The sequence below is a fragment of the Galeopterus variegatus genome, unplaced genomic scaffold, assembly GCF_000696425.1.
Source record: "Galeopterus variegatus unplaced genomic scaffold, G_variegatus-3.0.2 Scaffold715, whole genome shotgun sequence".
NCBI classification, from domain to species: domain Eukaryota; kingdom Metazoa; phylum Chordata; class Mammalia; order Dermoptera; family Cynocephalidae; genus Galeopterus; species Galeopterus variegatus.
The window spans coordinates 318,478-332,447 of NW_007726826.1; the positions used below are offsets into that span (position 1 = coordinate 318,478).

At 41.2% G+C, this 13,970-nt stretch overlaps 1 protein-coding gene across 1 annotated transcript in view; it reads left to right on the forward strand.

Moving 5' to 3' along the window:
* The first annotated feature begins 150 nt into the window (after window positions 1-150).
* The window catches only part of TJP2 (tight junction protein 2), a 72,496-nt gene continuing 58,676 nt past the window's right edge, over window positions 151-13,970 (forward strand). Inside the window, exon 1 of the mRNA XM_008571759.1 lies at window positions 151-210. Within this exon, the coding sequence (XP_008569981.1) occupies window positions 151-210 (60 nt within the window). The remainder of the gene's footprint in view (window positions 211-13,970) is intronic.

Below are 13,970 nucleotides of genomic sequence, written 5' to 3' on the forward strand. Positions count from 1 at the left end.
CCGCCGCCGCCGCGGGAGGAGGGACAAAGGGGTGGGTCCCCGCGCTCTGCAGCCCGGCGGCCGGCGCTGCAGGTCGGAGGAGTGACCCGCCGCGCTGAGGGAAGGCGCCGCGTTCCGGAGCTGCGCGCCCACGCGGGACCCCCGCCCCAGATGCCGGTGCGAGGAGACCGCGGGTTTCCACCCCGGCCGGAGCTGTCACGTTGGCTCCGCGTAAGTGTCCCCCTGCGCCCCGCGGTCGGGAGAAGGGGCGCGAGCGGTTGCTGGGGGCGTGCGGTGGGCTCTGGCCGCGAGCTGCCCTCAAGTTATTACCCGAGGCGCTGTGGGAAGCTGGGATTGTCCCCCCCCCGGACGGGGGACGCCGGGGAGGGGGCTTCCCGGGACGGGGGTGATGGCGCGTGGCCTCCAGGGCTCCCGGATCCTTTTCTCTACTATCTGAAGTCACTTGGGCTTTGAAGTCCAGGAGAGGAAACTGTCTTGAACTCAGTGTCCTGGATTTCTGCCTTTGTGTTTCCTTCTCTGCTTAAAACCACACTCTCTACTTGATGTAAAAAGTGACAGGAGTGTGTACGTGAGAGAAAATGACAACTCATCGGAGACCAGACGCTCTTTTTTCTTTTCCACTGGCTGCCTCTGCAGTGTGAGTAGAAGTTATTTTCAGTAGGGAGTGGAGATGGGGTTTCAGAAGAAGCCACAAAAAGGGAGCGATGAATGCTTTCTACTCTGCTGTTGTCCCTACCTGTCACCAGTCTCCTTTTATTTTGACTTCATTTGTCAAGTTTCGGCTTTTACACAGTTGTTCATTTTAAGTTGTAAATAATCAGGAGTTCCGACTGTAGCGTTTTAACATTCTTGAAATGTGGACGAACTTGGGAGTGAGTACTCCAGGGCTTAGCAATGGAATACAGCCTCCCACCTCTATTTTAGCTTCAGGTCTTAGGCAGAGTCGTTTCCCTGGCAGCTGTCTGGCCTGAGTCATAATGGTTGTGGTTTCCCTGAAGTTCCCAGCGGGGAGTCATCCCATCACAGAAACTGCTCTGCCGTCGCACACTCCCTCCCTCGGCGTGGGGAGTCCCAGATGGGAGGGCAAGAGGCTCTTTTCCTTCAGGTCTCTAGGTGGCCTGTGCTGAGGGTGCTGACAATCGCTTTGGGTAGGCAGGTTCACCTTTTTCAGAGTGATTCCTGGAGAAACAGTGGGTAGGTAGGCACACCTGGGAAGGAGATCATTTTAAGTGGGAAATTAGTAGTAGTAATTGCATTTGTAGCAAAGTCCCGTTTGATATCCTGCCAAGGAGAATGAAATTTAATCATTTAACAAATTTTTGTGAATAATCCCACTTCATTGTGGGGAATACAAAAGTGGGTAAGAGCTTCTCTCTGCCACACAGTCTTGTTGGGGAAGGGTGCAAGTAATTAACCAATCCCATGAGTGTCGTTTAGAACTATGGACTCCCTCTGTGGAGAGTTGGGGGGGGGTGTGCTTTACTAACGCAACAGTGGATTTTGAGGTGTTTCTTGAGGTTTTTTAGAGCTACTGTCAGAGTTGGATGGAGGGGAGTTCCCCCCTCCCCCCAAATGCTGCTGCAACTTTTTCAGTACCGCTCAGCTAATACTCATTGAGCACCTAGGGGTGCCAGTCACTGTGAGGGGATACAAAGATGAAAGAGATTCAATCTCTGCTTTCAAGAGTCTGTTGACCTGAAAATTTTAGACTGTTTTAGACTCTGCAGTCTCTCTCTGGCGGAATTCCTGGGGCTGAGGGAGGGAATGTGCACTTCAGATGCACACTCTACAATACAGAAAGACGACAAAGGATGGGATTGTCCTGGATGCACTCCTTTCAGGGATTCTTGCTGGGAAGAAAGGGCATCTGAATAGATACCTCACAATGTAAGCCACTATAGAAAATGGGGCTGGTAATGCATCCACTTCACTGGGCTGAGTGATGACTGAAGAGATGACTTAGGAAACACCGGCATGTAGTGGTACTAAGTAAATGGTAGCTAGGTGTTCTGAATCAAAACTGGTGCTGAAAACTCTTAAGTGTTGGGTGCCGGGTTGATAAAGGAGGTGAGATCTAGAAGTACAGGTAGGAGGTACCAGGTAGGTGTAAGAGAGGAGTTGCTCGTACTCTCTTGAAAGGCCTTGAATACTAGTAATTGAACTTTGTGGGGAGAGGGAGTCATAGAAATCCTTAATGTATAAATGTCTCGACTTTTCCTACAAAGAAGTGAGTCAGTTTTCCAGTAAACATCCTACCCCTCCCCCTACACAGTAAATATTGCTATTTTTCAAGCACTCCTAGGCTTAAGACCCATGAATTTTTACATCACCCCTTAGGGAATCCATTCACAGTGACTTCTGCCTACATTTGTTTAACTTTTGAGCTAGTTTTTTTGTACATGGACAAAAAGTCACAGCCAGCCATTTATCTTCAGGATAAGTGGGAAAACTTTTTGAATTCCTCTGAATACAAGGGAGATGATAAAAATCCCCATGTTAACTTTTGAGTTTAACCAAGTTTTTTCTCCTTAAAAAGGTTGTCTTTTTGGGAGAAAGGTAAGTTCTTGAAACTAGGTGGGTCTACTTTAGTCCTGAGTACAATAGTATGTTCTTTAAATAGTAGTTTAAAAAGTCATGCAGATTTGGTTTGGGAGTGGCATGAGGTGTGGGTGGGGTGGGGGTGGGGTAAAGAGTTAGGAAGTGTTAGTAATCACCGCTGAAACTTTCAACCTACTTCTGTCAAGAATGAGCCACTGGGGAATTTCTTGCTTAATACCTAAAGCAAATTAAGCAGTTGTGACTACAGATTAGTTCATCTGTGTTGAGAGCTGATTCCCAATAAAATGCCTCATTGATCAGACTCTAAGCAGTAATCAGGGATCTGACAGTTGGTGGCCAGAAAGACCTTGGTGTTGAGAGGCATTTTCCAGTGAAGGTGATTTGGGAATGGTAATATCTGAGGGTGTGATTGCTCCAGATATGGGTGGTGGGAAGCAGAATGAATATCTCAGGTGTTTTACTGTCAGTCTCTTTATCCTAAATCCAAGAGTCAGGGCAAAAACATAGACTCAGAGATCAGATTAAACACCTATTTAGTGTGTTAAACATGTCAATGAGTATGTGAACTTTGTTAAGGTAAAAAAAACTAGGGCCTATTTCACTCCCACAGGAATTTTTGTGAAGCTTTTCAGCAGAAGCCCATATAGCTAGCAAATATATGAGGGTCTGAGGTGGCATTACCATTAAACTTTTTACTTGCTTTTTATTTTTTTATTTTGTTTACCATTGAACGTTTAAAAAAGACTATGTAATAGGAATGGTATTAAAGTTTTCAGGTACTCAATCCCAACATTCAGTATTGCAATAGGTAGTTCCAGTTTTGGATGGTACCTAGGAAGGCAGTTAATTAACCTTGTGTGCTGCCTACATTGTTGTGTGAGAGGCAGGATTCTGAGTTGGAAAGTGTTTACTTCCACTTTTTCCACTTGATTAGGAAATGCATTTCTTGAACTTGACAACTGACTGCTAGAGCCCCAGAAGCAATAGCTTCCCATAACAGTGACTGTTCCATTTGTTTTTTGGGGGGCAGGTTGGGGGGTGGCTGGCCTATATGGGGATCCAAACCCTTGTTATAACACTGGGCTATAACCAACTGACCTAACTGGCCAGCTTTCTATTCTGTTATTTAAAGGGATTAATGTCTCCATTTTCTATCCAGTCATTGCACCCAAAGCTTCACCCTGGATAACCTGTGAGTTTAGAAGAGAGACTAAGGACTATCATATCCAAAAAATGCCTAATCATTTGAGCATTTTCTCTGCTTTACTTTGCTTTCCTCAAAACATCGTTTTATAAAGTGTGGTATGCAGACAGACTTACAGATGGTACAAGGAGGGACATATTCTATTTTTCAACTGTTGTGCATGAATATTGTATGTTAGGAATAAAAAATGAAGTCAGCAACCAAATCCATTTATTTCATGGCTAGATTACTTAGAAAGAGGCAAAAAGAAGTATTAAGTAAAACAATGAGTTTGCTTTAAGAAAAATCGTAAACTGTGGGAGTGAGTAGTGTGAGGATAAGGCAAAAATTGTGAAGATAGCCCTTGACATCTTAGATTTGGGTGATACTGCTTAAAATATGAGTGTGAGAGTTAAGTATACAAAGTGGCTCAGAAAGGCCAAGAAAGTTGAATTTGATGGACTTTGTTTGTAAAGCATGTGCATCTTGGTGTTGTCCACCCATCTTTCTTACCTATGATTGCAGATGCTATATTTCTGAAGCTCTTGTAATGTCTGGCTCAATTCTCATTACTTTCTCTGCTTCCTGTAAGCCATTCTGCAGTTTTTAAGGTCTGTTTGTGTGACATTTTTGATTTCATAGAGTGATAGGGGAGGAAATATTTTGGCGCTGCTTAGGGACATCACTCTATCGAGTGAATCTTGCTCATGATCCTTTGAAGAATGTGCAAAGCCAAACAGCCTCAGATGTACATGCATTTAACTTTTAATTTTAATTTTTTCTTTGGTCTCAAAGCCATAGAAATGAACAGTGTACCCAGCAGTAAAGCAAGCAACGATTTAAAGAGAAGAGAGCCTGTGCATAAGGCAGGTAGCCATGGGGAAGCTAGCTCCGCATTTAACTTTTTAAAGTCTTTCAAAAGGGTGCCAATTGGAGGAATTGTTTTTTGCTTTGTTTGTTTTGATGGAGCTTATATTGGTCTATAAAATAGGCTTTAACAAGGATTCTGTAGGTAGAAAACAAGTAACCCTGCTGTGACCTAGAAAGATAAGCAGTTGAAATGCACCTTCATGGTAGGTGAATAAAACAAGGACAATAGAAAACAACTGTTTTAGTCACCAACATCTGTAATTGTGAGTATGCGCATACCATTTATGAGAAATCCTGTCTTCAATTAGTAACTTGTACTTTAATCATTTTAAATCAGTACAGCTATTTGTTTAGTGCCTCACCAGATAGTTGAAGTTAAATCAGGTCTTTAACCTTAACATAATGCAGTTCTCCTTAACCACTTACACATCATTGTGTATTACATACTTGAGAGTCATTTATCAGACTGAAGTAAGATACATTTTGTAATAATGAATATTTATTTTAACTTTCAGACTAATATTTAGCCTAATTAGAATATTTATGATTATGGTTTCTGTTTATTTTTCTCCTTTGATACTGTATGGGGGTGGCAGTAACATCAGTATGGCGAAAGCATAGTCTTGAGGGATCCTCTATGAATAAAATACTCATTTGTCTTTTAGGAAGCTGGACTGACCAAGTAATTTAAAATTATACCATTAGTCATGGCAGAGATCTTTGTTCACATCCTTGAATACAAATGTTTATGAAATCTTACCTATACGTGTATATGAACACAGACTTCAGAATTAATTAACATGGTAATTATTATTTCTATTGTAGACTTTAATCAGCCATATAAAATATATGCATTATGTTCACAGGGGAAAAATGACATCATCTTTGAAAACTTTAACTATAGTATGACACATCTTATAGATAACATGTATAACTGTGGGACTAAATACATGAGTTAGTGATAGGTCGGAAACATTGGCGGAAGAGAGTTATTGGGATAGTTAATTCTTGCTGGTAGTTCACATTTACTAGGCTGTAATGAATAGATAATGATTAAAATCTTGTTATACCTTTGCCATTGTATTAAAGAAAAGCTTTGATAGAGATGTGTGAATATTGTACATGCTTTAGATTTTGTCACTTGAGTTGAAGGTGAACAGGGGAGATAACACTTTCCCTAGTCATCAATAGAAATTAGTAGACTCTAGGGGCCAGCCCGTGGCTCACTCGGGAGAGTGCGGTGCTGATAACACCAAGGCCACGGGTTCGGATCCTATATAGGGATGGCCGGTTGGCTCGCTGGCTGAGGGTGGTGCTGACACCACCAGGTCAAGGGTTAAGATCCCCTTACTGGTCATCTTTAAAACAAACAAACGAAAAAGAAATTAGTAGACTCTTCTAGGAAATGTAGCCTCTAGGCCCTTTGTTCTTCTGAGGAGGAAATAATGTTCCAACTGTAGCTGTTTTTTTTTCCATTCCTTGAGAGCCATTTATCATCAGAGTATTAGGGGAAGTGTTCCAGGTTCTAGGTTGGGTCTCTTTTATGCCTCATATAGCAGAGATCCTGGGTGGAAGGAGTACAATGGGGAAAGGAAGAGTGAGGAATGTGTGCTTGGAGAAGCAACCAGCTGCTCTCAGTCCTTGGAAGACTGTTCCGCAATGTATCTGGCAAAGCAGAATGAAATTATTTGAATAAATTAATTAGCAATGCTAAATACATCTGTTTTTGAAGAGAATGAATCATTTAGAAGGAACTTCCTGGTGAACTCAGTTTTAGGAGCTGGGTTCCTCCCTCAACCTCCTTCAGTCCTGCGGGATCAGTTATTGCTTTCTTGCCTGTGATTGGTTAGTATGCACGTGACAGTATTTATTCTAGCCCTTATCACATCTGTTACTTGATGCCAACACTTTCCTTCAGCCACAAGCCCCTCCCTGATCTGAATCATCTTGGTAACCCAAGAAGCTGACAGGGCACCAGATCCATACACTAAGTGTTTATACATCGAACTGACTTGATTTGGGGAAGGCTTGTTGCATAAACTGGTAAGAATAGAAGACTAACTTAGAATTTAGAAGAGTAGATTCCTGGTATTTATATAGTTAGTGGATGATAGTTTAAGAATTACGAATAAAAATTCTATAAAAAATTGTAGAATTATATTCGGACCATTTTTGTAGTGGCATAGAAGCAGTATCAACTGTACCACTAATTGGGTGACTTTAGCTAAGTCTCTAGTTCTCAGTTTCTTTTTCAGAAAAGGAGTACAGTCATCCTTCAGTATCCATGGGGGATTGGTTCTAGGACCCCCACAGATACCAAAATCCATGTATACACAAGCCTCTGACATAAATGGCAAGTATTTGCATATAATCTATACACATCCTATCCTCTCTTATACTTTAAATCATCTCCAGATTACTTATAATACCTAATACAGTATAAATGCTAAGTAAAGAGTTATACTGTATATTTAGGGAATAATGACAAAAAAGTCTGTATATATTCAATACAGACACAATTTAAAAAAATTTTTTTATCTGTATCCACTGATGCGGAACCCGTGGATGTAGAAGGCCAGCTGTAGTTATATGAAGGGTCTTCAGAAAGTTCATGGAAGATCTGTATTGTCATTTAATTCTGTTTTTTTCACGAATTTGAAGTACTCTCGTATTTGATAGTCCCTAAAGTCTTTTGTGGCGCTAAAGATTCTGAGGGTTTTATGTATTTGAGTGTAAAGCCAAGAGAACATTCTAAATAATTTTTTTTCTTTTTTGTTGCTGGCCAGTACAGGGATCCGAACCCTTGACCGTGGTGTTATCAGCACCACCCTCTAACCAGCTGAGCTAGCTGGCCAGCCCCTAAATTTCTATTGGTTCTTATCATCTTAAAGTCCTTCTGTGCTCCTTAAACTATTTTTGTGTTTGTTTTCTTCCTTTCTTTTTCTTTCTCTCTTTGAAAAAGAGATCCAATATATTCTCTCTGAAAGGCATTTCTTTAAAAGACAAACTGGGAACCCAAGAATGGCTGATAGTTGTTTAGCTCCTGAAGTGATGGAAAGATCTATTATTCATTTGCACTTTAATTTATGTACTAGCACTGCCTGTGCGGGATTCTCTTCCTTATTCAGCAGCCCAAGCCAGCAGGCACAACCATCTTGCAGGGCTTCTTGAGAATCATTCTTCCTTTTCCTCTACACCCTTCCCAGTAAAAGCTGCATACTGGGAGCCTCCAGCACCCCCTTCTTTTCCCCATGGACTTATCTCCAGACACCCTGTTGTCTGTAGCATGAGCATGGAATGGGGAGGCAGACCTGCAATTGGGAGACCTCTCTGATTTGTTCTTCACAAGTGTGCTGAGGATGAGCGTACTGGTTACTGTTGCAAAACCTCATTGTTCACTACCTAGTGTAAAATCCCTCACTGTCACCTGAGTTTCAGTATCACTTCAGGCACAGCTGAGTTCTTCAGCATAACTTCACGAGAGAGCACTTTGCTTTCCTCGGGCCAGTCTGTTTAGTGTTTGGGTGAGTTTTAAGAGGGGAGAGAGATTTGTAGCATCTGAGACACCCATTGACATTTTCCAGAAATGGAACTGGAAACATTTGTGCTTTTCCTTCTGTGTTATGGTTAGAGTCTAAAAACAGGCAAGTGATGACACATTTGAAAGTGAAGAGGCCCCAGGTTCATTTTGAGTATTAGTGGCTGCCTTCCTAGCAGAGCCTAAATGTGAATTTTAATCAAAGGCCTGGGAGAAAAATTTAGTCTGCTTGTATTACTGAAGTGCATGGTTTAGCACATGACTCTGGGGAGTGAAGGATCAGGAAGAGGCAGAAAAGGTAGATTCAGTTTACCAACGACCTGGGGTTAAAAGTATTTGCCTGGAATGTTTCCATAGAGAAAATTTTCCCATAGAAACAGTGTTGTGAGGGCCGGCCCGGTGGCGCACTGCTACAGTGCACCGCTTGGGAGCGCGGTGGTGCTCCCACCGAGGGTTCGGATCCCACATACAGACCGGTTCCCGCTCACTGGCTGAGCGAGGTGCGGGTGCAACACTGAGGGTTGCGATCCCGTTGCTGGTCCCGGTCTGGTACGGGCGCGACACTGAGGGTTGCGATCCATTGCCGGACACGAAAAAAGACAAAAAAGGAAAAATAAATAAATAAATAAATAAAAAAGAAACAGTGTTGTGTAGGGTCTGTCCTCCAAAGCCTGCTTTACTTATAAAGAAGCTCTTTCTGTGTCATCATTCTTATAGTATTTTGTTGAAATATAATTTATATACAGTAAAATGCACAAATCTCAAGTGGAGGACTTGATGAATTTTTTTTTTATTGTGGTAAAGTACATTTAATATTAAATCCACCATTTTAACCATTTTAAAGGGTATAATTCAGTGGCATTTAGTACATTCACAATGTTGTGCAAAAACCACCACTATCTAGTTCCAGAGCAGGATGAACTTTTACATAAATGTATTCACCTGTGTGATTACCACCTGGATCAAAAACTAGAACTTTTCCCATCACTCTAAAAGGTTCTCTCTTGCTACTTTTCTGACTATGACCACCCCACCCACGTCTTCTGACTTCTCTCACCATGCAGTAGTTTTGCTTGACCTTGAGAAGACTCATATAAATAAAATTACCTTATGTCTGGCTTCTGTTGCTGTACGTATCCTCTGTGAAATCCATGTTGTTATGTGAGATTCAGTAGTTCTTTTTTTTTGCTGCTGAGTAGTATTCCATTTATATGAATTTACCATAATTTGTTTGTCTTTTCTTCTGTTGATGTCTATTGGTGCCGTTTTCAGTTTTTTTACTGTTATGAATAAAGCTACTAAAAAAAATCACATACACATTGTTTGTGGACACATGCAACCCAGTTCTCTTGTGTAAATTCCTAGGAGTAGAATTCCTGGGTCATGGGTTAGGGATATGTTTAGCTTTCATTCTGTCACTTTGAAGTCAAACAGTCATGGGTGTGAATTCTCCTGTCACTGCTTGCTTGACCTTAGGCAATTTACTTTTTTCTTATGTTTGGTTTTCTCAACTATAAAGTGGCATTATATACCCTATCAGTTAGGGTTCAGTCAAGATGGCACACGTCATTGTAGCTATTTCAAGGAGAAAGATTTAATACAGAGCATTAGATGCCTCCAGAACAATGGAAAGGCTGAAGGAGTGAAAACCGAGGGCCCACTGCTTTCGGATTTGCCCCACAGCAAGTCAGAAAGCTCCTGCCACCCCAAGCCAAGGCTTTCAGAAAACCCTCCCTGCCTCTCAGCCTCCGCGGCACTGAGGCAGGTGACATGGCAGGGAACTCAAAAGTGGCTGTAGAGCCTACTGCTGCTACTATAGGAAAAAGAGAAGCAAATGGTTTCTGCTTTCCTTCTTCCTTCCAGATCTTAAACACAGGCACCTCATTGGCAGAAAGAGCCTTGTTGGCAAGGGAGTTGGGGGCTTCTGGTCTTTGGGAGAAAAAGCAGCTAAGTGCCAGCAAATGAGAAATGGCAGAGATACCTCCTGGGGTTGCTGTGAGGTGCTCAGTAAATGGCAGTGGTTATAATTTATTATTTTCATCATCATTCCTGTAGAATACGATGCTGCTGCAGTCATTAGACAGATTTCTATACCTCATGTTCAGAATCAGTCCTTTGACATTAAAGTCACCTGTTGCCGTATGGGTGACACTGTAAGAGCTTCCTTTTGTATAAGGTGTTTCTGCATCTACTGCTCTGTGATTCCATGTCCTTTTCTATAGGAGTATGCTTGAGAAATTATCGTTTTCAAGCTTGCAAGTTAATGTGGACACTGAAAAGTGACTTAATTCTATGAACTGTTGCTTTGTGGTATAACTTTATGAAACCACGAGTGTTTTTTTTCTGAAGTCATTCTAATTTGTTGGTTTCTAATGAAGTAAAAGGTGATATATATATCTGCTTTATAGATACGCTCCTTTTTTTTCCCATCTTTAATTTCCTTTGTCTTTTGACAGATGAAATGGAAAGAGATTAGATTTTTAGCCTATTTAGTGCCTCAAATCTCAATGCTGACAGATGCTGTAGTCTACCAAAACATTTGGTAGTAGTATCTGTCCTGTTTCTAGTTTATTTTATGAAATATGAGGTATAATGTATTGCTTTTAAGACATTTAAAAATCTTGAATCAATTTTGGCAACATTTTTTCTGTAATGATATCACCCGTGGAAAGAGCTAATTTTTTCTTAACTTTAGAATACTGGTGAATCTTCTCACTCATTCAAATAATTTTCCCTGTAACTCTGACCTATGTTACTTACCAGGGACTTTATTACTGCTTTAATGTCGGTTAGCTAGCAACGGAGTGGCCAAGTGATTTATTGATGAACGTTTTAGACCTATACCTATTCCCCAGTTCTGAAGCCTCCTTGCAGAGAAAATTGATGTGTTATGAAAAGCAAATAATCTAAGTGCAAAGATAAGCATGACCAGTAACTTTATTTCAGCCACTGGTTTAGCAGTTATAGTGAGCTGGCTATTTGCAAAGCTTGCTTAGATTTGAATGTGCTAGTAATATATTGACAGATCCTATTTTATCTCTTTTTCTCCAGACTTTTGGTCGGCCAGGGCTAACAATGGATGTCCAAACAGTTTACAGTGGCTGATACAATTAACAAAGGGTTTCACTGTTTGGAGAGCAGAAAATAGAGCCAGAGGGGAACTTCTTATGGGCATTGACCTAATTCACTCCTTCGGCAAAAATGCTTGGTTTTAAGTATATATATGTATATTTTTTGATCCAGATGTCTATAAATATTGTAGATAGTAGTGTTACTATTTGAGGAAGGGACTGTGGTGTTTGTTGCTTTGTGTATTTTTGTGCAGTGCACTCTTTATTTTATTTTTTCCCTTTAAAAAATATCAAGTTATGGCTTGAACTGATATTCCACAGAAATTAGGGAATTAAGAAAAGCAGCTGAAATTGCATTGTCCTCCTCCTCGGTCCCTAGAACCTCCCCACCATTGGGAATTGGTTAGTCACCTGCTTTTTAAAGATAAATGTCTCTGTGGACTTTTCTGCTGAAAAATGTGGGGAAACAGCCCAGGTTAAAAATAAAATTAGTTCAGGCATTGCTAAATTTCTAAGTATTGTGTTTGTGATTTACTTTGTCGAGAAAACAGAAGCTGGCAGTGTTTTTGCTCTTTATTATTCCCACAGAGAGAATGTTTGCGGTCAGTACGCACCGCCTCAGAGAGTATCTCTCGCCTGTTAATAGACAGGAGCGAAGGAGCATACACGTCTCTGTTGGGGGAAAATCTCATTTGGCTTAGTAGTAAGCTCCAAGTAACAATTGCATTGTTGTTCTGAATTGTCTTTGAGTGTGATTGGATGATTAAATATAATGTTGACCTGATTGTATTATATCCCAACAATGAACTGTCCTAAAAAAACAGCAGTAACATATCACTCCAGACAGTCACCAGATTTACTCTTTTGGCTTTATATTTAGGATAATGATTTATGCAGTGAGGTGTCATACAAACTGAGATGCTGTCATTTTTGTCTGTCTCTTTAATCTGTTCCCACTTGGATTTGTTGGCTATATTAGTCTAGTTGACTACACGTCCATTATCTTGTAACAGCAAAAGCAACGTAAGCTTTTGATTGGGAAGAGCTTAATCAAAACGAGTGCTTGGAAACAGTGAACTGCAAGAATTGTCCTCAGTTAGATATAAATTTCAGTGCATGTGTTTGTCCTTTCAGAAAGAGCAGTGTGTTTTCAGTGACAGTCTAGATTCTGCCCAGTTTTGGATAGGGGATCGGTTTTAACATTTGGGGACTTTATTGTGAGCTCTTGAGGGCAGGTCTGGTTCTTTGCATTCCTAGGCCGGACATAGAATAGTTGCTTAGTAAATGAAGGAAGGTGAGAGGGAGAGAAAGAAGGTAGGTCCCAAAGGACTGGAATGTGATAAGCATGGGTGTGTATTCTCTCCCCTTTCTTGCAGTATCTCCTACCTCCCCAAAAAACCACTTTGCAAGAAGCTTGTAGATTCTTTGAACCTGTCACTTTGTGTTATTGGACCAAAAAATCTAAAATATGATTAATGGGGCTTATAGAACAGCTCTTACGCTGGGCCTATGATCTCTAGAAATATGAAGTGTCTTCAAAGAGTTCATGGAAAGATTCATATTATCTTTTAATTCAATTTTTCCATGAGCCTTTAAGTACCCTCGTAGTATGGGGTGTGTTGGGGGCAGCTCAGTTCTAGCTGAGTCCCCAGGTGTTCAGCAGAACTCCTGATGTTGGTGTAAAATCATGATGGAATCCACGAGACAAAGTAAGGTGGGGTCTGTTCTGCTCTGTGCTCTTGGTTACCTTGTCTCTAGTGAAGGTGGGAAATGAGGCCACAGGGCCGATGCAGTGCTAGACCCTTGGTACAAATCTCACTGAATTCTCCCAATCAGCTGGGGGTAGGTATTAACCCTATTTTATAGGTGAGGAAACTGAGGCTCAGAATTGTTAAGTGACAGAGAGGGAATCTGAGCCAAGGTGTATTTGACTAATTCAAAACCTGAAGCTTCTCTCAACTCCACCAGCCTCTGTGTATTAGTCCGTTTCTGTTGCTTATAACAAAATACACAGAACTGGATAATTTATAAAGAAAACAAAATTTATTGCTTACAGTTTCTGAGGCTGGGAAGTCTAAAATCCAGGGAACGCATCTGATGGTGGTGACAGTGTCCCCTCACATTGCCAGATGGTAGAAGCAGAGAAAGCAGAGAGACTAACCTCCTCATTCACTCACTCTCTTTTTAAAACCCTCCAAACTATTCCCCTGACCACCATTTTTAATCCATTCACTATGGCATGGTCCTGCAATCTGATCATCTCTTCAAGGCCTCACCTTTCAATTACCGTAATAGGATTTCCCATCCTCTTAACACTATCACAGTGGGAGTCAAGTTTTGGGGGCACACTCCAAGGCACTCTGCTTTTCAGAATCAGACTGGCAGAGAAATATGGGGAGAAGCTAAAGGCCATCTGTTGGTTTTTAGTTTAAGCATTATCACTGAAAGTGAACAGAAATTTTTTTACTCCCAGGGAATCAATAATATATTGATGTTGTTAAGAGATGTCTTTATTTATCAGAGACCTCTGTGTGTCCGTTAGCGTAGGAGGCCCCAGAGACTCTAGAATGGGTAGGTAGCACACAGCCGTACGGGGACGTAGATGTGACATATACAACTGCCTAACATCACAGTTTTATTATAGAAATATTAAGACTATGTCTTGTCAAGTGAGAGTATACTTCCTTCAAGTTCCTAACCTCTAGGTAGAAATGTCTGTGTTATCCCATCAGCTCCTCCTCCAAAGAAC